The sequence below is a fragment of the Sorex araneus genome, chromosome 7 (assembly GCF_027595985.1).
Source record: "Sorex araneus isolate mSorAra2 chromosome 7, mSorAra2.pri, whole genome shotgun sequence".
NCBI classification, from domain to species: Eukaryota; Metazoa; Chordata; class Mammalia; order Eulipotyphla; family Soricidae; genus Sorex; species Sorex araneus.
This window is the reverse complement of record NC_073308.1, coordinates 61,029,070-61,053,230: the sequence shown is the minus strand read 5'-3', so window position 1 is coordinate 61,053,230 and position 24,161 is coordinate 61,029,070. Positions and strand designations below refer to the sequence as shown.

Below are 24,161 nucleotides of genomic sequence, written 5' to 3'. Positions count from 1 at the left end.
TAACCATATTCCCTAAACTATAATAGAAAACAACCAGGGACTGGAGCAGTGGGTAGGGTGCTTGCCTTAAACATGGGTGACCTACGTTCAACCCCCAAGACCTTATAAGATCTTCCAAGACTGACAAGAGTGATCCCTGAGCATAGACCTAGGAGTAAGTTCTGAATACTGCTGGATCTGACCCAAAACCACAAAATAAATAAATTAAAAAATAATCTACAAGTTCACTCTCAAAAGACTAGGTAAAGTATGGCATATATACACAATAGAATACTATTCAATTGAAATAAATGAAATTCTGCAATTTCCAACAATATGAATGGACCTATATGTTATTATTGTTATATTATTACAACATAGCATATTATTCTATGCAAATCCTATGTATAATATCCTATGTAAAATAAGCTAGAGAACAATAAAAATAGTATGATTTCACTCATATATGAAACCACGGAAAAATTACATTTATTTCCCAGTAAAAAATGTTAGTAAACCAGAAAGGTCGATGCTACTAAGACAGATGTGGAAATTCAGCAAAAAGACATATGCATTAATAAGTTCACTGAGTTCACACAATAATAAAATTCCAAGTAACATTTCATAACTTGGATAGAGCAATTCATGAGCTTTTTAGAGTGAAGTTTGTATCTTTGTTCAGCTACTAGACAGAACAACTCATTTATTTTATTTATTAAATATATATACATATTTATTTAATACAAAAATTAGGAATTAATGAAGACATCCCACCATACCCTTCCCCAGACCATCTGCTCCCCTAACCAATGTCTCAGTATGTCCTCGCCACCCCCCCAGAGAAGTGCTGTACAATATTTTTAAATTACCTTCAATAATCTATAAAAAGATATAGAAATTTTGATGAATAAAAAAGCTTTAATAAACATTTTAGAATGAGCTTAATGTCATATTCAGTTCCCCGTTTGGAAAGCATCTGTATATATTGTGGATGAGTAATGTTCATTGATTCCATCTAACTGCTCCTCAAAAATCTAGAGCTTATTCATATACGTTAGTTGTAAACATCAAGTATTTTCTAGTAAGTCTCAGTGTATCAATTTTAGTACTTCTAACAATTATATCAGATGATATAACTCTTCTACAATACTCTACAAAAGTTGGCTTATTCAAAATTTTATTAAACAAATCAGCTACGCTCTATGAATTACAATTAAAAATATTTTCTTCTTTAGGTTTACAAAAGCCATTTGAAATGGTGAGTTAACTTAAAGTTTTCTATATGAATTTTTCACTTCCAATTATCTTCATGTACACACCTGCCTTTATTCACTAAAGACACCATACCAAGTAAATTTATGTTGCAGAGTCAACACAAACAGAAGAGCACTGAGATATCTTTAACAAGATGTGATCTTTGCAGTTCTTGTCACAAAACACTGCATACATTTTGCAAAATAAAGTCAGTGATAAACAGACTCAGAAAACCAATTTCTTTTTTACCCTTAGAAATAAAATTTTCTGGGCTAGACCGAAGTGTGCTGCTCGCCTTGCATACAGCCAACCCTGGTTCAATTCCTGCACCCTATCGTCCCACAAGCCCACCAAGAGTGATCCCTGAGTGCAGAGCCAGGAATAAGTCCTGAGTATGACCAGGTGTGTCTACCACTCCCTGCCCCATCCCCCACCACCCCCCGCCCCGCAAAAAAAAAAAAAGAAAAAAGAGAAAAGAATAAAAAAGAAATATCCCAGATAAAGGCCACACTAACACTAATCTCTTCATTTGTTGGTTGAATATATAATTTTCTGTTTCAAAAACCCTGAACGGATCAGAATACAAGAAAAATGTGACATATTCTTCAAAAGACAGAGATTTACTATGAATGAGAAACACTCTCAATATTAAGAAAACTTCACTTAGACAATAAAACTTTATCACTGATTAAGCTTAACCTTGATATTTTAAATACATATAAAACAAAGAAACTAAAAACCACTTACTTGTTCCTTCTATAAGTAATTCTTGCCCGTGGCTACCCAAAAGTGTCCGAGAAAGAAAAGGTGCAAAATCCACAAAAATTTCTCTCAAAAGAGGAGCTGCCTTTTCCAAAGCATGTTCAAGTCTTTCAGTGATACTAGTAAAAAAGATGATATATTAATTAGACTACTGATTTAAAATTTTTAACTTTTACATTTTTCAAATGAAGTATTTTTATTGAAATTTCTACAAGTATCTAAACCCTCATAATTGACATACATACATATGTTCCTCCACAAGGAAAAGAATATTACAGAGTAATCAAAGAGAATAAATCACAAATATCCAAGTTAGTAGTTTGAATACCTCATATTTGAAACTTGGTCTGGTGGAACTGAACCAACTGTTGGAACTGAAGGCAATTTTGCATTAGACGATCTACCACCTATTAAAAAAAAAAAGATATTGACAGAAAGTTTCTGGTTTCAGAAACAAGAGCTCAAACAAAAAATAAATGTCTAGCAAGTATAACATGACAATTATAATGTGATTTTAGATGCCCTTTATATGGTGGATAACACTGAGATCTAATCATTAAAGAAGTTTTGCTTCATCACTTAACACAAATTCAATTATCATAGCAAGTAATCCTTAAAAGGCTTAGGCATACTGAAATTAGCAAGTAAATTCCTGTCTCAATAAAATGGGATCACTAATCCATGCAATACCAAGATTCAATATCTTTATTGTTAAAGATAATAAAGGTAAAACATTTTTATTACTTAAAAAAAGAAAAACCTACACCCAAATTTCTGTCTAAAATAGGTATATCTTCCTTTACCATGGAAAATTACCTTTAGTTTGTCATGAAGTAACTTGTGCTACTCATGATGGCTTTTGAGTTGGACTGAGCAAAAATAACTCAGTGAACAATTGAGTAACCTTTCGTAAATTATTCAAGCATTAATTTTGTACATGTGAGGATGGTACAATGTTGGGCTACATGCCACTTTGCACAAGGGCTATTTCTGGTTCTGAGCTAGAAGTGACCCCTGGTGGTGCTCAAAGAACTATATATGGTGTTGGATTGAACAAGGGCCTGTAGTATACAAAGCGCGTGCCCTAAACCCTATATTGTCTCCAGTCTGAGTAAGAATTTCTACTTCCTCATTTGTGCTCTCACTTAAAATACAAAATCTATTGCTGTTTTTGCTATCTGTATTTTAACTGTTTCTTTTTATTAGGGAGTGTTGAGAGTAGTGCTCAAAAGCTACTCCCAGCTTGGTGTGGTCACTGACAGAGGGTCCCGAGTACCATGTGGTTCTTGGGATCAAACCCAGGGCTCTTCATGCAAAGTTTGTTCTCAGACCTTTGAGCCATCACCTGGCCCTTCCAATTGATTTTTTTAATGTACTTCTTCCCACTCCCCTAATTTTCTTAAAGTAGAACCGAAACTTTTCATTCATCTATTTCTCAAGCCAGGATAATCTAATAGAAAGTACTAAAATTAAACAAATTAAGGAAATTCGTTTAATCATATAAATCAGGAAAAGAAATTAATTGCAAGATAAAGGTTAGAACTGGATTTTTAGTAGTGAATTTAATGTATTATTCTGAATGTAGGCTGTTAAAGATGCACACCTGAAGTTTTCACAATGTAATAAACACAGTGATATTTGAAAAAAAAAAATTGGGTTGATTTCCAGGAGTTTCCTTTTTCACATCAATATAAAATGTGATTCCAAACACAGCCTTATACATTTACTTACAAGCCTATCATTTTCTCATGTCATTCCCACAGTGTCCTCAGATTTACTCATTTGTCTCTGGGCATTTCAAATTGCTCTTTTACGTTAGGAAAATAAAATTAATTAAGTAAATAAGTAAACACAACCAGATTCTAAATAGAATTTTGAAGACAGATTACTAAGAAATAGCAAAGATCTTGAATAACATTTCTTTCTATAAAATATTCTTTATTTTTAAATAAAACTGAATAAATAATCAATAATTCTGATTTTCATGTCTCAGAAAAAAAGAAGGATCTAGAAATCTGTATAACCATAATTCACCTATGGTTTGCTTCCTTTATGGAAGAAGACCTGGAGCATTCTTTTAGAATTAACTTCCCAATAATTGCTTAGCCTGTCTCCTAGAATGAGCATATTCCTTTCACAAGAAACTTATTTCATAGTGAATCAATCTTTTCTACAAAATATTTTCTTCCATTTGATCGTCACTTTTCTTTTTACTGAAATTATTATTGGTGATATTTTTCTCACTCTAATTCTCCTACATAACCAACAGTTAATTGTATGTAAAAACTCTAGCAAACAAAAAAGTGATTCATCCCAAAGCAACAGATACCGACCAATTTATAAATGAAGATGAAGATCATAAGATTTCCTTATGGTGAGTTTACTTAATTTCTTTTTTTTTTTAATAGGGGTCATGCTCTGCAGAGTGCTGGACCCCAGCATTGACTGGGCAGTGTTCAGGGACCAGCCGTGTCACACCCAGAGATTCTCAGAACTACCAAGGATACTCAAGGAGATATTCCAAAAGTCATTTGGCACTGGGTTCGGCTAGGTACCTGATTCCTCCATTTCTGCACTTTTTTGTTATTGTTATTTGTTGGCCACATCCAGCAGTGTTTAGGTTCTTTACTACTGGCTCTGCACTCAGGGATCACTCCTGGCAGTGCTCAGGGACCCATTGCAGTACTGAGGATCAAAAATGGATTAGCCTTGTGAAATGCAAGTGCCCAGCCTGATGTTTTATCAATAAAAGTATATGCAAAAGGGTAAATGAAGTGAAGCCAAAAATTTTATTACTTTCATTATGTGGCACTTCTGAGAAGATTCGGTCCTTCCATCCATTATTACACAACAATCACTGAAATACTTAAGAGATCAAATAGTCTTATTATAGTCAATTAATGACATCTGCAATTTTCTAAATTCTTGACAGTAATATAAACTTTTAAACCCAGGATAACCACTGACACTAAAGTTTTTTTAATTATTTGTATATATTTTATTTTACTTATTTTTAGGGGGGGGCTGGAGCAATAGCACAGCGGGTAGGGCGTTTGCCTTGCATGCAGCCGACCCCGGTTCAACTCCTCCATCGAGTCTCTCAGAGAGCCCGGCAAGCTACAGAGAGTATCCTGCCCACACGCAAGCCTGGCAAGCTACCCATGGTGTATTTGATATGCCAAAAATAGTAACAACAAGTCTCACAATGGAGACGTTACCAGTACCCGCTCAAGCAAATCGATGAACAATGGGATGACAGTGCTATTCTACAGTGCTATTTTTAAGGGCTCTCCCAATATTGTTTGAGGGACCATGATGTGCCAGGGACCAAGCCTCCTAGATTTTTTTTTTTTTTTGAGGGCAGTCTTTTTGTCTTCTGGGGTTTTAGTTGGGGACAGGGAAAGGGCACCTAGTCCGACTTACAGCTTACTCTTGGCTCTGTGTTCAGGGGTCCATCTGTGGTGCCAGGGATCAAACTGGGATCAGCAGAAAGCAATGCAAGCCCATTACCTTCTGTACAATCTCCTGCGCCCCAACCCAGTCATAATTACTAAAGATAAGCTTAATTTATATTTTCCCTAAGAGACTATTGGATAATTTTTCTTGAAGTTTGCTCACTGGTAAAAAAGAATTCATAATATCCCACCTCCTTAAAGGTATGGACAGACTGCCCCTCAAGAAAATACTTATACAGCTTAATTATTGGCTGAATAAATAGCAGTGCTCCTACAGAAAGAAAGAAAGAGAGAAAGAGAGAAAGAGAGAAAGAGAGAAAGAAAGAAAGAAAGAAAGAAAGAAAGAAAGAAAGAAAGAAAGAAAGAAAGAAAGAAAGAAAGAAAGAAAGGAAGGAAGGAAGGAAGGAAGGAAGGAAGGAAGGAAGGAAGGAAGGAAGGAAGGAAGGGAGGGAGAAAGAAAATGTACAAAGCTTTACGCACTATGGAAGAAAAAATAGTTCTTACTATGTTAAGTCACCTTAATTCAGATGTGCTGAAATATACCATGAAAATCTGAAAAAGGAAACAAGCACTGGTGGCTCCATAAAAGAACAGAAACTTGAGCCTATGGTAGAAATAACGCCAATTTCCACATCTAAGAGCGAATACCAAACAGAGATCTTTACAAATTAATATTTTTAAATCATAAGAAGATGCTTTACTGGGGCTGGAGCGATAGCACAGCGGGTAGGGCGTTTGCCTTGCACGCGGCCGACCCCGGTTCGAATCCCAGCATCCCATATGGTCCCCTGAGCACCGCCAGGGGTAGTTCCTGAGTGAAGAGCCAGGAGTAACCCCTGTGCATCGCCGGGTGTGACCCAAAAACAAAAAACAAAAAAAACAAAAAAAAAGAAGATGCTTTACTATCAAAGATAAACTAGAAGTAATTATAAGAAAATCAGATTTACAAATAAACTAAGTGTATCTATAATTTTATTCTAGTTTGTCCATCATTTCCGCCTGAGAGAAAATGTAATTTCCAAATACATTCAGTTCTTTCATCAACTCAAATAAAAATCCTAAGTTTATGATAGACTTACCATTTTAAGTGAATTTAATGTAAAACATTTTCGACAAATGATAATGCGTATCTAAATACAGAAGCTATTTCCAACATGTGGAATGATGCTGACTTATCTTTTTCTTATCCATACACTGATAAAGAGGCTCCTTCAAACTGACAGCTCTCCAGACATTCAGAAGAACAAAAAGGAAAATGCCAATAGATCATCTGTACAGTATCTATCCTAGAAACAGCCAATTGTTTATTTAGGGTCCCAAAGGGTATAAATAAATAATGTCAATTACAATAAAATAACATTAAAACAAATGCCAATATTTAATCCCCAAATACTGTGTATTTTTAACCCCCCCAACCCACCCTTGATCCCTTCTTCACTTGTATGACTTGTCATCCTGTTGTTCTTCAAGTTGCTTGAGCGGGAGCCAGTAACATCTCCATTTGTCCCTGTTGCGGGCTACTGGAGCCCAATGGTACACTTCCTAGTTATTCTGGACAAATTCAAGGATGGATAATCTACATGCCCAGTAAAAATGAATCACTCAATAAAACTTTATTGAGTGAATAAAGTCTTGTAGGTTAAATCTTATAAAAAGAAAAGTAGCATATCTATTCCTTTAACAGCAAAAATAGACACACACAAGCTAGAGAGATAATACAGGAAAGAAGGCACTTTCTCTAGGATTTTAAAATCGTCATCGATGTCATCATCCTGTTGATCCGCCAAATTTCTCGAGTGGCCTCAGTAACGTCTCCATTCATCCTAGGCCTGAGATCTTAGAAGCCTCTCTTTACTCGTCCTTTCCAATGGTGCCACATTGAGGCTCTTTCAGGGTCAGGGGAATGAGATTCATCATTGATACTGGTTTTGGCCTATGAATACGCCATGGGGAGTTTGCAAAGCTCTCCCATGTGGGCAGGAAACTCTCGGTAGCTAGGCTATAAGATGTCCAGGAGCTTGGTGTTATAGTCTCTGGATGTTGGCCATTGATGGGATTACATGGTGCCGGGGGCAGTCCCTGGGTGTGACCGCCTAACTACTAGAAAATGGGGAATCTGGGCAGAAGAGGCCTAGTCCTGATCCGAGCAGGCTTGGATGTCTCAGCCCCGGGTCCCACACATCTGGGTTCCTCTACCGGTTCCTTCATGTGTGAGGCTCATCTGAAGAGAATTAGGGACAGTATACATAAACTACCTGCTGCAAGGCCTGACACATGGTAAATGCATGATGAAACAGTATGATCTGAGAGCCCAGAGACCAAGAGTGTAAATGGAGTGCTGGGTTTCACGGCCAATTCACTAAGTCCTGTGTAAGGGGCAGCATGGAGAGTAGATAAGCAGGGGTTGGTAGGCTGGGAAACCTTGGAGTCAACTCAGACACTCAAGAGCTCTGTGATCTTAGTCTCTATTACGCAGATGGTACAAAATGGGGAGATGCTACCTCTCAGAATTTGTTCCTATCGTTTGGGTGCCATACCTGTGAGTGCTTGAGAGAAGAGTCCATGTGTTGCTGGGTATCAGACCAGAGCCTCACACTTGCAAGATAAGTGTTCTACCACTAAGTCACACCCTGGCCCTCTGAATCATTTTGTAAAAGGTAAATGCAGAGGAATCAGAATATAGATATTAAAGTGTGTGTGTAGCCCTTGCATACAGTCAAGCAGGGTTCAATCCCCAGTACCACCCAATCCACCAAGGCCCCCAGGCCCTGCCTGGGTAATTTCCCCTGTTCCCTCATGACTGGCACTGACCCTCGGGGCAGGTGGTGAGGCACACACAAGTGTCCTGAGCAGAAATGGCTCAAGAAGCTGGAGCACAGGCCTTGCACTACATAGCCTCAGGTTGGACACTGTAGCCTCCACCTCCAAAATAAAGATAAGCATAAAAATGATTTGAAAGTATTTCTTGAGATGGACAGATACGAAATAGTGCTCCTGTGTTCGTTCATAAAAAGAATCAACTTGGGGGCTGGAGTGATAAGATAGCACAGCGGGTAGGGCATTTGCCTTGCACGCAGCCGACCCGGGTTCAAATCCCAGCATCCCATATGGTCCCCTGAGCACCGCACCAGGGGTGATTCCTGAGTGAAGAGCCAGGAGTGACCCCTGTGCATTGCTGGGTGTGACCCAAAAAGAAAAAAAAAAAAAAGAATCAACTCGGGATCAGAGAGGTAGTACAGTGGATAGGGTGTTTTGCCTTGCATACTGCTGACCTGGAATTGCTCCCTGGCATGCCATAAGGTCCCCCAAGCTCGGCAGGGGTGATCCTTGAGAACAGAGCCAGGAATATGGACTGAGCACTGACCACATATGAGTGTGGTCCCTAAAAACCCAAAATAATAATAATAAATTTTAAATTTTAAAAAAGGCTCAAAAGTATTTGCAGAGACAGTTTTCCAACAACCCATGAGGGGTTTTGCATGAACTGGAACAATAATACAGCCTCTGAAGAGGCAAACTGGACAGAGCTTCACTTGCTTCAAGAGAGGACTTATTATGTTTGACCAAGACACTGCCAGGGTATTTTCTTATCATCTAGGGGGCAAAAGGTGGGACTGATTTGTGGCCTTGCCAAAAAACAAACAAACAAAACACCAAAAACCCAAATTGATAGCGGTCTATGCAAATAAACTCCTTAAGGATAATGCAAAGCAAAAACAGAGTCTCCTTCATTCACAACTAGAAAAAAAACTCAAGTGCATATGTGTATACACTTATATAGTATACATTAATACTTTATATAGTATAAACTCCCTAACAGTAGGTGATTACAACTATCTATTAATCATTTTTCCTGCTAGACCCAGAAGAAAAATAAACTTACATATGTATGTGTATATAAAATCTATTTATTGTCTTTAATTCCACGGAAAGGAAGTAATTTTGAATTATGAATAGCTTTGTTAGTGATATAATTCTATTTGTGGCACTTGGAATTCAAGGGAAAGGGAATAAGCACAAAAACGAGTATAGCTGGCAAAGGCACTGTGGACTGGCGCTATATGAGAGTAAAAGTTGAACAGCTGAAAACAGCACACTGGGTTACATTTTTTTCACCAAGTCAGTAATGTCAAGGGTAGCAATGAATAAAATAGAGTGGATGAAATAACTTAAAATGAAGATCCAACTAACAGTGACAAAAAGAGCATAGTGAGAAGAATGAGGAAAGGAAACGTCAAAAACTGAAAGCAACAAAAATAATGAAGACTATCATCATAAAGGTTTAAATTGTTAAGAAATAATTTTTTTTTTTTAAAGAGGGAAGAAGTTGGGAGAGAAGAGAGACAGTACAGTGGGTAAAGCACTTGCTTTGTTCTCAGCCAACCCGGGATCTGTCCCCAGCATTCCATACAGTCACTTGAGCACAGCCAATTATTCCTGAGTTTAGAGCCATAAGTAACCCCTGAGCATCACAGGTGTGGCCCAAAATTGAGAGAGAGAGAGAGAGAGAGAGAGAGAGAGAGAGAATATTGAACCTTCAATTTCATTTTTCATTTTTTTCTGGAAAACTATATGGCATTCACCATTACTAAATGTTGTTTTTGTTGGGGGAGGGGAGTAGGAGCCTGTGCTCAGGCTTACTCCCAGCTCTATATTCAAGGGTCACTCTTGGTGGCACTCAGACCATGCAGTGCACGGATCAACTCAGAGTCTAGAAGTGCTCTCGCCCCTACACCACTCTGTTCTCTCTGTGGAACAGCAGAAATCAGCACTAAACTAGATTACCAAATGTCTCAGCAAAGTAAAAAGAGAAACATTAAAGTACAATAGTGAAAGGAAAATTTGCTAGAGCTATTTCTACACTTACTTTTCTTTAAGTTTTCTCATAAAACAAGGTAAGTATACAAAGATAATACGAGATTGTGGATTGAATTTTGGAAAAGACACTAAAACTCTAAAAAAAAACAGTGAAAATACATGTTCTTGATGATCAAGTTGTTTCAGAGTACATTTTTTTCATTTCTTCCACATATAAAAAAAGGATATGTGCCTTCATATAATTATAATTAAGTGATATATAAAATATTTTCTCTAAGATTTATGTGAGCATTTTATCACTAACCACTGGAAACTTTGTAAGAAACTAAATGCCTTTTAAAATTATTTTTGTTGGAACAATGAGACAGAGGAAAGGGACATGAAAAAAGCAATCCCGTTCACAATCGTGCCCAAGAAAATCAAATACCTCAGAATCAGCTTAACCAAGGAAGTAAAGGACCTCTACAAAGAAAACTATAAAATGCTACTCCATGAAATAAAAGAGGACATGAGGAAATGGAAACATATCCCCTGCTTATGGATAGGAAGAATCAACACGGTCAAAATGGCAATACTCCCCAAAGCATTATACAGATTCAACGCGATCCCTATAAAAATACACATGAAATTCTTCAGAGAAATGGATCAAGCAATCCTGAAATTCATAGGAAACAACAAACGCCCCCGGAAAGCTAAAACAATTCTTGGGAAAAAGATGATGGGAGGCATCACCCTCCCCAACCTTAAACTTTACTACAAAGCGGTAACAATTAAAACAGCATGGTACTGGAACAAAGGCAGACCCGAAGACCAATGGAACAGAGTGGAATATCCCAACACACAACCCCAAATGTATGATCATCTAATCTTTGATAAGGGGGCGAGAAATGTGAAGTATAGCAAAGAAAGCCTCTTCAACAAATGGTGCTGGCATAACTGGACAACCACATGCAAAAGAATAGGCTAAGACCTCGACCTGACACCATGCACAAAAATCAGATCAAAATGGATTAAAGACCTCAACATCAAACCACAATCCATAAGGTACATCGAAGACAAGGTCAGCAAAACCCTTCACGATATTGAAGCTAAGGTATCTTCAAAGATGACACGGAACTAAGCAATCAAGTAAAAACAGAGTTAAACAAATCGAACTACATTAAACTAAGAAGCTTCTGCACCACAAAAGACACAGGGACCAGAATACAAAGGCAATCTACAGAGTGAGAAAGGATATTCACCCAATACCCATCTGATAAAGGATTGATATCAAGGGTATACAAAGCACTGGTTGAGCTCTACAAGAAGAAAACATCCAACCCCATCAGAAAATGGGACGAAGAAATGAACAGAAACTTTTCCAAGAAAGAGATACGAATGGCCAAAAGGTATATGAAAAAATGCTCTACATCACTAATCATCAGGGAGATGCAGATCAAAAAAACCATGAGATACCACCTCACACCACAGAGAATGGACACATCCAAAAGAACAAAAGCAACCACTGTTGGAGAGGATGTGGAAAGGGACCCTTCTACACTGCTGGTGGGAATACCGACTGGTCTAGCCCCTTTGGGAAACAATATGGACGATTCTCAAAAAATTAGAAATTGAGCTTCCATTTGATCCAGCAATACCACTTGTGGGAATATATCCTGGAGAAACAAAAAAGTATAGTCAAAATGACATCTGCACTTATATGTTCATCGAGGCACTGTTTACAATATCCAGAATCTGGAAAAAACCCGAGTGCCTGAAAACAGATGACTGGTTGAAGAAACTTTGGTACATCTATACAATGGAATACTATGTAGCTGTTAGAAAAGATGTAGTCGGGGCCGGAGCGATAGCACAGCGGGTAGGGCGTTTGCCTTGCACGCGGCTGACCCGGGTTCAATCCCCGGCATCCCATATGGTCCCCCAAGCACTGCCAGGAGTAATTCCTGAGTGCAAAAGCCAGGAGTAACCCCTGAGCATCACTGGGTGTGACCCAAAAAGCAAAAAAAAAAAAAAAAAAAAAAAAAAAAAGATGTAGTCATGAACTTTGCATATAAGTGGATCAACATGGAAAGCATCATGCTAAGTGAAATGATAGGGACAGGCATAGAAAGATTGCACTCATCTGTGGAATATAAAATAACAGAGTAGGAAACTTACACCCAAGAATAGTAGTATATAATGCCAAGAGGTTGGCTCCATAGCTTGGAAGTGGGTCTCACATGTTGGTGGAAAGTCATCCCAGATAGAGAAGGGAACACCAAGTAAAATGTGATTGGAGATCCTGCGCAGGGAAGGAGATGCGTGCTGAAAGTAGACTAGAGACTGAACACGATGGTCACTCAATACTCCTGTTGCAAACCACAACACCCAAAAAGTGTTCAAGTTTACCTCCTATTATCATTAAGCATCCTGACAACATCTGGAGATTTAGGAGCATGCAAAACAAGGTTCTTTATATTTGTAACATATAGAAAAGAAGTGAGATAAGGGAAAAAAGCAAATACTCTTAAGATTAAGGACTATCATGACTAATGCTAGAGTGATTTTGTGCTTGAGGGCAGCACTCCCTTTCCAAATCTCTAAAACAGAAAAGTATACAAGAGTAAATTATTAGATACTGCATAATTTTTTGTTTTTTAAATTTTTTTATTTTAATGAATCATCGTGAGATAGTTACAGACTTATAAATTTTTGTGATCACGTTTCAATCAAACAATGTTCAAGTACCCATCCCTCCACCAGAGTCCATACTCCACCACCACTGTTCCCAGTGTCCCTCCAGCCACCCCCACCCCTTCCCACCTCCTACCTCTGTGGCAGACACATTCCCTCTTACTCGCTCTCCTTTCAGGTGTTACAGTTTGCAACAACGGCACCATGCAGCCATCATGTTTAGTCCATAGCCTACTTTCAGCACACATCTACCATCCTGAGTGATCCCTCCAACCATGATTTATTGAAAATATTTTTGACAACTGATAACCAGTTTGAAAAACGAAATATCATCAAAACTATTATCTTAAAGTCCTGAGTTAAATTCATGGCAGCACAAAATTATAATAATAAATTTGTATTTTCTTATGTTAACCACTACATGAGTATCTATATACATGCCTCTCAAGAGTTGGGAAAAGAAAATAGCACTTTAATGCAGTTTCTCAACCTTTTTCCAGACTAGTTTCCTATCTGTGATCCCATCTCACTGTTTGGTTCCCTAATGTGTGCCATGGACTCCCCATTAATGCAATTTACTTGTGACCCTTGGAATATCCAGGAGACCCAGTGGGTACCATATAACTTGGGGTTGAGAAATGTCATTTTAATATATTAGCTATTATGCATTCATCCACCCAGCCAGAAGCATCCATGAAATACTAGGGTTAAGTGGAGAAAGTATTATAATCCTTGATTTATTTGTTAGTATTCGATGTTTTCAAAAGAATTAGCCAATAGTAAACTCTTACAAGCATGATTACAGTATGCCTAACAGAACTTCATTTTTACAAATCTCAAGTTTTATTTAGAAATAGAATCAAAGAACTTTCTTACTGAAATTACTTATGACTCACTCACCTGGCGAGTCTCCTCCCCCATCTGAGGTTTGAGCGGAGTCCACGGAAGACACCACACTGACAGCATTCGAAGACACACTTGCAGAAGGCACAGAAGGTAAAACTGCTGATTTTTTGGTTGCAATGATGACACTTCTGCGTAAGAAAGAAATTAACTTTTTTTAAGATGAGAAACCCTTCGGGGAATCCTGGTGAATTTTAGAAACTTTTTCTAGTCTCTACCAACTTTATCTCGATCTCGATCTTAAATTTAGAATACATTCTCAAAAAGAAATCTCTCCTATGCTGTTCACATTTATCTGCACAGCAATATTGGCCATATAGTATGTTTTAATTCAGGGTCATCTTCAATTATCCAACTTAAAATATTACCAAAGGTACATAAAAAGAAATTTTGGCACTCAAGTGGAAAAGTAATTAACTTTTTTGTTAACCTCAGAACTGAAGCAGAAAACTCAATATGTTTTTACAAGGATTTAAAAACACAAATAATTTGAAATCATGAAGCCTAAGAATTCTCAGATGGTTTTATAAAAGGATCAATATGAACAACTTTTTCATACGTATATAACCCAAGGTTTTCTTCTTAACCCCAAAGTTTGTCTTTTGTAATATTATATAAGAAAGACAATGCATGAGAATAAAAGCTATTAACAAAAACACCAATTTTAATATTGTGTATTATTAAAGGATAGGTATTTATAGCATAACAATTTTAATTAAAGTGCAATACTTTATACCAAAATAGTAACTAAAAGGCCTTATTAGCTGTAAGTTAAAGGCATCTTTAATTGAAGTTAGCTCCATAAACATGTAAAAATCCAGTTAATGAGGTAAAGAAGACAGCTGATATATAGTACACTCCCACTGCAGTGCTTACTTTTAATTACCTGGTGTTAACCATAAGCCTAAAGTCTTCAACATTCAATTTATTTAATCACATCTTTTGTTGACAATATTGTAACTGCAAGCTTCAAGTATTCCCTTAACAGCTTTAAAATACTCAGTTTCTAAATAAAGTTACCTAGATACTTGATCCCAGTCAGCAAATGCCTTTCAAATCAGAAATTAAATAATTCCAGTACATAAAAAATACATTTTGTTATATCAAAAAGATAACACAAAGTGAAATAGGTTCCGTTTTACTTCAGTGACTATCATGTGACAGCAAACACTGTTGCCAATTAAATCAAGTTCTCTTGTGCTAGGCAAGGTTTATTCAATGTACTTGGGGGTAGCTGGTGTCACATCATTATAAGGGTGACTGCCAATGTTAACTATACACTAAAAAATAGAAGCAACAGCCACCTGAGCCCTCAATCCAAAATGCTGTGCTTAAATCCTAGTAGCTCACAGCAGATGAAGAATATTGACTTTAGGGGGAGTGGCTATGACCTTTGTCAGCACTGTGTCCATACACATGTGCTGCTGGTGGTACACCCAGAAGACAACACAAAATTTTATTTGTGTATGTTTTACTCTGGTCAAAAATTTACAAATAAATAGGTTTAAAATAAAAATTTTAAGTGACCTATGACATACCAGCCTACTCGGGGATAAGTGGGAAGGAGAAATTGAATGGTTTATTTTCACATTAATACACCAAAAATGGACCCATCAAGATATATTTTACTCATGAAAGAAGCAACAGAAAACAGAAGGTTAAATTGTTTTCTCTAAAAAATTTCTATTTCTTAGTAAGAAAAAAGAAACAAACACTATGCACAAGCAATAACACTATTTAGAATTTCCCCCAAGATAACTTAGTTCCACAAATGACATCTGCAACAATGTCCAGAAAGTCTTCATTTATAATTGTCAGGAACCTAAAATAGCCCCCCAAAATAAATAAGACTATGGCAGTACCCTATGGAATACTGACTTAGCAATTAAAAAAAAATATCTACCGATTAAAGACAACATGGATGAATCTCAAAAGTATTATGCAGACTGAAGCCTTATACAGAATAACACAAACTCTGTATGTCTTTTTACATAAAAATCTAGACAAGGCAAAAATAATCTATGGTAGAGAAAAATCAAAAACAATGTTTGCCTTACAGGGAATAGGGGCATGGCTGGGAAGCAGCATGAGGGAACTCACAAGACTATCTTGGGCCAGGGAGACAGCTCAAAGGGCTGGAATTCATCCTGTGCTTGCAGGGGGCCCGGGTTCAATTCCCAGCACAGCACAGTTTTACTCACGCACTGACAGGAGCAAACACCAAGTACTGAAGCAGGAGTAGCACCCACTCGCCCCCGCCCAAACCCAGCATCTCCAAACGTTGCCCAAAACACAAAACAAAAAATGAAACCAAACGATCCCTGATCCCTTAAGTTCGTGGGTGTGTTTGCCAAAACTAAAATGATATGCTTTAGATTTATGCCTTCCATTTGCCTAAACTTTATATCTTAAAAAGCTGTAATGAGCTTTAGAAATCTTCATGCTAAAATATTTAAGAGGGAAGTTGAACTGATTGACATCTAAAGCTTACCTGTAAATACAGCCACAAGATGAGATTAACTGACGGCTACATACATAGATATAAAATTATCATACGTATGATGGGCTGGAGCAATAGCACTGCAGGTAAGGCGTTTGCCTTGCACGTGGCCGACCTGGATTCAATTCCTCCGTCCCTCTCAGAGAGCCCGGCAAGCTACTGAGAGTATCTCTCCCCTACAGCAGAACCTGGCAAGCTACCCATGGTGTATTCAATATGCCAAAAACAGTAACAAGTCCCACAATGGAGATGTTACTGGTGCACGCTCAAACAAATTGATGAGCAACGGGATGACAGTGATACAGTGATACATATGATGCAACCAATAAAATAAAAGGCTAACTGAAGAATCTCCGTGATGAGTCTATAGATTTAACTTTGCAGTTCTTCCAACTTCTCTTTGTATTTGAAATTTTTCATAATAAAATATTAGTAAGCTGTTAGAGTTATTTAACAGATGTCAGAATACTGTTAAAACTATTAAACGGGGAAATGTGCCAGAGATACTCTATAAGATAGTCTCTAGTTGTCCAAGATGGCATAGTTAAAAGAAGTTCACCTTGAGCTGGAGATATGGCTCAAGTGGCAGCACATGTGCAAGGAATGTTCGATTCCCAGGTGCCATCCTCATCAGTGCACTTTCCCAAGACAACCACCACTGGGGCTGGAGCGATAGCACAAGCGAGTAGGGCGTCTGCCTTGCACGCAACAGACCCAGATTTGATTCCCAGCATCCCATATGGTCCCCTGAGCACCGCCAGGAGTAATTCCTGAGTGCATGAGTCAGGTAGCAGGTAGGCAGTTTACCTAGTACGCAGCTCATCCGACTCACTGTATCACTGTTATCCCACAGTTCATTGATTTACTCGAGCAGATACCAGTAACGTCTCCATTTGTCCCAGCCCTGAGATTTTAGCAGCCTCTCCTTACTCGTTTTTCCAACCACTGGAGGCTCTTTTCAGGGTCAGGGGAATGAGACCTACTATTGTTACTGTATCTGGCATAACGAATATGCCACAGGGATATTCTGACTTTTTAAATATAAAACCACTCGCAGGGATTGATTCCTGATTGCAAAGAAAGCAGTAGCCCCTGAGAATTGTTGTGTGTGTGGGGGGGGGGGGAAGAGAAAGAGATTTAATTACTTCTTATCTTTGTGAGTGTGTATGTGAGATCTAGGACCCCACCTGGAAGGGCTGGGAGACCACACAAAGCTGGGAACAGAATCTAGGCTTCCCATATGCCAAGCATGTGCTCAGTCTATTGCCTATCTCTTTAGCCCTTTATTAATAATCTTTTAAATTATTATTAATGCTTTCAATCATAATAAAACCTATTCCTTAATTAAGCTCAGTTAATCTATTTTATTCAAGATTATTTGCATGTTTCTATTTTTTATATATAAATATGGCTTCCTACAAGAATTTAATCGACATTCTGTATACATGTCTCAGGATTCTTTTATGGTTCTTACTCTTGGGGTTCCATTTTTTACATTTCATGACACCAACACTTTATTTTTACTATTCCTCTGTCAAGATGCCTTCCTCTTAATCTTGTCAAAAAACTTCCTTGTTACCTCTGAAAGACTTGCTTAAAGGTTTTGAAAATTCTCAAATACCCCATGTCAAAGGTCATAATGCATTATTCTTTGCATTCTCATGTGATCCCATAAAATTACGTTAATTTACAATTTAATAATATGTACTGACAATATGTAAAAGCTAGTAACTCAATTCTCTGAACAATCGTCATGTATAAATTATGCCTACTTTTAAAACTAGACAAGAAAATCTCAAAGAGGTAAAAAACTTGCCAAAGCCAGGTTTGGCCAAAATTCTCCTCCTCCCCAGCCAAAATCTAAACATTTAAATTTACTACTACTACTCAGGGTTGATGATTCAAAGACTAAGTATTAAAGTATTTATGATTCATAATATGCTTTGGAACACACAAGAAAATGAAACCTGCATTTTACAAAACTTTGAGAGCTCAGTGTCAGGAAATGTGGTAAAAATAGTTTCTGGATTGGGCTGGAGCAATAGCACAGCAGGCAAGGCATTTGCCTTGCACACGGCAGACCCGGGTTCGATTTCCAGCATCCCATATGGTCCCCTGAGCACCGCCAGGGGTAATTCCTGAGTGCAGAGCACGGAGTAACCCCCATTCATTGCCAGGTGTCACCAAAAAAAAAAAAAAAAAAAGTAATTCTGGAATCATTCTCAGACTACAGCTTAAGTTGCTTAAGTTTCTATTTTTTTTAAAAAACTTAAATTTTGGTTAATATTTTATAACAATTACTTCATTTTTAATAAATCACCATTTTTAACAGAAAAAATAACTGGCATAAATTATCTGGAAAATAGGAATATCTTTCAGTTACGCACACAAACTTTCCATTAAAAAAATGTGCAAGTATTGGGGCCGGAGCGATAGCACAGCGGGTAGGGCGTTTGCCTTGCACGCGGCCGACCTGGGTTCGATCCCCGGCATCCCATATGGTCCCCCAAGCACCGCCAGGAGTAGTTCCTGAGTGCAAAGCCAGGAGTAACCCCTGAGCATCGCTGGGTGTGACCCAAAAAGCAAAAAAAAAAAAAAAAAAAAAAAATGTGCAAGTATAAATTTTATATATTGCAGTTTTTCCTTAACAAACTCACTAACATATAAATATTTAGCATTTTGGGAGTGCTATGCAAAAGAAACATATTAGTAGTCTTATGCAAATGTACAAAAACCCATGAAGTACTAAATATTATTATTAACCCCCTTTACAGATTATAAAAAATTTTTTTAATTCTACAGTCAGAAATGAGAACAATGTTGACTATAATCTGAAGTAGGGAGGTTTGTAAGCAACTTTTTCATATCCTAACAGAAAGACAGCAAAAAATTCTTCTAGATCACCAAAGTTCAGAAGTTCCATTTCAGAATTTTATCAGTTTCAAATATCACACTTGCAAATAAATGCTATTTATTTAACATGCAAATAGTTCACCAGAGAAGAAAAGAGCATTTTAAGTCTAGCATTTAGTCCCTAAGGATCTAGTTGAAAAGCCAGACAAGCCCTTGAACTTTATCAAGATAAATCCCTGGCATTCACTAATCACCAGAGAGGATCTTCAAATTAGATAAGAGCAAGAATTTTGGCATGGGAATGAACACAAACACCTTGCCAGCCACAAAGGCCCACACCCTGGCAGCCTTTCAGCAAGGTTCCACTTATGTAGCTGTTACTCTAAACTCTCCAGCTATTGCTTGGAAGTTGATAATTCTTAAGATATGAGGAGAGTTGTGATTTCTGACACAGCATTCCAGAGATAAATACATGATCAGAGGGATGCTTTGAAATTCCCAAAGATATTCCACTAGTCTACAGCTACATGAAAACAGTTTATCAAAAGGTGTCTCTTGCTAAGAAAAAGACAGGGAAAACTAAAAGTCAGCTGGTCATATGGCAACATGTTAAATGCACACCAGAAATTCAAGTACCATATAAGATGAGGAGAATGCAATTATCAAAAGTGCCCTTTGTTTTCTATGTCAGTATAAAATATATTTTCTAAGCATGGTTTCCTAAATAACTGTATAATCAACACACTGGAAGCATCAGAGAAACATAGATTTAATATCCACCCTATTGATAAAGAAATGCTCAAATATATGAAATTTGGACTAAATATTATAAAAATCCTTGAGTAGCTATCTCAATTTTCTAAATTATTCTTATTTATTTCTGATGACTATTTAGTCAGATTAATAGAAAATTAAATTCTAGAAATTCAAAGTATTTTTTAAACTTGATGTTACACCACTCCCTACCCTTAAAATATGTGCTTTTTGGGGTCACTGTAAACATATACATCTCCTTTTCTAAAAGATCATAAATTCCATATTCTACTCTAAACTCACTTCTCATTTTATAATACGTATTTGTCATTTAACATCAATACATAGTATTCTGCTTTTGCTCTTAAATACTTCTACAGTATGTATGTGGTTTATGAATTGACAATAACATGCACAACCAATCTTCTTGGATTAACAGCATATCCTCAAGGAATACCCAAGGGACAGAGTCTAGAGTCAGAGGGCCAAGGTTCAAAGCATAGCTCCACCATTTATAAGCAGAAATGATTACGCCGCTCAATGAATTTCCCTGTACTTGTTTCTTCATCTGTAATGAAAGAAAAATAGTATCTATCTACCTATCCATCCTATCTAAAAGTGCGTTTAGAAAAGTCCTTCAGAGTAGAACACAATAGCTATTAGCTGAATTATAAAATTACTCTTAAACAGTTTTATAATTGCATGTATCTTCCTAATACACTTCAAGAGATGTATGTAAGATTACACATTCAAATTTTTAACACTTCTAATTTGTTCTAAAGTAAATGGTACAAATATGTCCTCTCAACAATGCTGCCTTTACTCTCATTAACATTAGGCATCACCTTTCAAAGCTATACTCTAGAAGATGAGGGCAGCAGGGCAGGTTCTTAGTACTTTCGTGTATGCCAAAAGCATAAATATTACACAGCTAGAAACTATATTTTCTAAATAATGGAACTTTTAAAAAATAAAGCTGATATGGTTGGAGCAATATTACTACAAGTAGGGCACTTGCCTTGTATGTGGCTGACCTGGATTAGATCCCAGGCAACTCATATGGTCCCCCAAGCCCACCAAGAGTGATTCCTGAATGCAGAGTTAGGAGTAAGCCCTGAACACCACTAACTGTGACCCACAAATCAAAAATTTTTAAAAAGCAGATCTAATTTATTTCATTACTATGTTTTTATTTATTTTCTCTAATATTATATCTTTGCCATTTATTTATATTAAGTTTTATATTCAGTATTTATCAAGTTACTTTAACAACCTGCTATTGTCATTTGTGACTTTTTCTAGATTACTGACTTGTTGGCATTATTTAAACATGATGTGAATGTCCTGTTGTCTGTAATATGTACTCAAGTAATTAATGCCAATACATATGCATACTTAACAAATAGTAATAGTGACCAAATGACTAATTGGATATAACAGCTAAGCTTACACTTGAGTGATTTCTTCATAAAAGTGCTACAGACTTGATATCTGGTTTATATACATATTATGTACATAATATTCATATCCTATTTTGATATGAATTTACATCAATATATGATGTATTGCTTTTTTCTCTTTAATAGCTGTACAGTGTTATACAATTTAATAAGGAAACCAAGGCTCAGGGAAATAAGGTAATTTGTCCAAGTTCCCTAATAAAGTGACACAGTCAGAATTGAAATTCTGTTTTGTCTCATTTTTAAAGTCAATAAAGAAAAAGACATTTTAATCTAGCAGTAACTATATCTATAATATTATATTATAGATGTTCCCATAAGTTATTTACGTGGGATTTAGACTCTGTCAACCTCCTCACCCCAAAACTTGACCTAACTATGACCTTTAAACAGCAGTAAATGGGACAATATGACAACAGAAAGATCCCTTATTAAATTATATTCAGTGTGTTCTTTCCAAACATTGTAATTATCATAAACAATTTTAATTAGCTTGGTGGTCTAATATGCCAGCCCACAGAAATTCTGAAGTAGGAAACTAAATGACGAAAGGAAATAAAAGCCAGAAGCAGCAAGGGTATAAACAATGAGAGGAAGATTATGATGAAGACAAGATAAAAAAAAAAAAGTGAAATCCACATCAGGAAATCCACTAGCCAAATCAAGAGGCAACTGGAGCAGCAGCAACACACACACACACAAACACCGAATAAAGTAGAATGCCTTCAGACATAATGAATGAATGCATTTGATGGCAATATAGAATATCACAGTACCTTTGAACAAGAACATAACAAAACCTAGAAACCTAGAAAACCCAGAAATCTAGAAAACCTAGAAAACCTAGAAAATGAACAGAACCATCAGTAATGAGACAGAACTATATACCATGGGTTAAAACAAAACAAGAAAAAATAGTGTCACTTCTGTGCCACCAATGCAGTAAATTAAACCTAATCTTGGTTGAGTGATGTTTTGGGTATTTTTTTGCTTTGGCTTTAGGCAACACCCAGACACACTCAGGTGTTACTACTGGCCCTGCCCTCAGGAATCACTCCTGTTAGTCCTCAGAGAACCAATCAATGGGATACCAGGGATAGAACCTGGGTGAGCCATATGAAGGCAAGTGCCTTACCCACTGAACTATCTCTCTGGCCCAGAATGTTCTACAGAACAAAACTACCATCTTCTAAAATGCCTAGATCATTAAATTTAAGGAAAGACTGAGAAAGCGTTTTTCCAGATGGAAGTAGACAAAGTCATACATACGCTTGCGCGCACACACACACACACACACACACACACACACACACACACACGCACACACACACAAGTAATACCTACATCTAACCCGGAGTTTTTCATTATAAAAGATACTACTGAGATAATTAATGAAAATAGGGGAAATTAATTTTTGTCGGGACCACCTCTGGTGATACTCCACCAACAGGGCCAGACTGGCTGAGTCTGAGGAGGCAGTGCTGCTTGTTCTTAGGCACCAGGACCACAAAGTCAAACACACTGGGACTCTGGGCCTCCAGTGCCATGAAGATTAAGGATAAAATTGGGGTCAGGCACACAAATGCCCCCTATCACACACCCTATTTTTATAATTTTCATAAACTAGACCTAAAAAAAAACCCTAGCTCTGCTGAGATGTGACCCCGGGGGCCGCACACATGTGCGGCTCCTCTGCAGCTGCACAAGCGTGAATCCAGACCCAGCTGAACCAACTTCAACATGGGCAGCTACTTGCAGAATGTCTCCAGCCTGAGAACCAAGCCGCGACCCCATGCCCGCCCAGGAGGGGAAAGGTATTTCTCTCTCTCGCCTGTCCCTTCCCGGGGATGAAGGGTGTGGGGACTGCCATATTATGACAACCACAGATGGGGTTTACAAGCTTGCAATGATCCAATATCCGGAAGAAATCTCCCTGGACTTAGTAGTTAAAGTACAGAATTCCAAAACCACGCGGCGCTACCACGGCCGTGCAACCTCATTTCCCTTCACAACAAGTCTGACTCTAGTGGGGTGCTCCTAACAATAATGGTGAGGATTGTGTTGAAATATTGAATGTAACCAAAGTAAATTAAAAGTAAAGTGAAATTTATCAGTTATAAGAGGGGGGGTGCGGGGGTGGGCGGGATGGGAGGCGTACTGTGGCTTTTTTTTTGTCTTTTTTCAGTGGTGGGATATGAGAACTGGTGAAGGGATGGGTGTTTCAGCATTGTATGACTAAGACTTAAGCTGAAAGCATTGTAATTTTCCACATGGTGATTCAATAAAATAAATTTAAAAAAATAAATAAATAAAAACCCTAAACATCCATTTAGGGATGGAGCAATAGAGTGTAAGACACTTGGCTTGCATGCAGCAGACCAGGGTTCAATCCATGGCATCCCACATGGTCCCCTGAGCAGAACCAGGAGTGCACAAAGAGCTATGAATAAGTCATGAGCACATACAAGTGTGATCCCAAATAACCCAACATCACTGTATCACTGTCATCCCACTGGCCATCAATTTGCTCGAGCAGGCACCAGTAACGTCTCCATACATCCTAGCCCTGACATTTTAGCAGCCTCTCCATACTCGTCCTTTCCAACGGTGCCGCATTGGAGGCTCTTTCAGGGTCAAGGGAATGAGACCCATCATTGTTACTGGTTTTGGCATATTGAATACACCACATGGAGCTTGCCAGGTTCTGCCGTGCAGGCAGGATACTCTCGGTAGCTTGGTGGGTTCTCCGAG

General features: G+C 37.6%; 1 protein-coding gene across 4 annotated transcripts in view; it reads right to left on the bottom strand.

The window, feature by feature from the left end:
• LRBA (LPS responsive beige-like anchor protein) overlaps window positions 1–24,161 on the bottom strand; it is a 560,234-nt gene that overhangs the window by 415,972 nt on the left and 120,101 nt on the right. For all 4 annotated transcript variants that reach the window (XM_055144432.1, XM_055144433.1, XM_055144431.1 and 1 more), the window contains 3 exons: window positions 13,842–13,975; window positions 2,324–2,402; window positions 1,981–2,114 (listed from right to left, as the gene is read on the bottom strand). In XM_055144432.1, coding sequence (XP_055000407.1) covers window positions 1,981–2,114; window positions 2,324–2,402; window positions 13,842–13,975 — 347 coding nt within the window. The remainder of the gene's footprint in view (window positions 1–1,980; window positions 2,115–2,323; window positions 2,403–13,841; window positions 13,976–24,161) is intronic.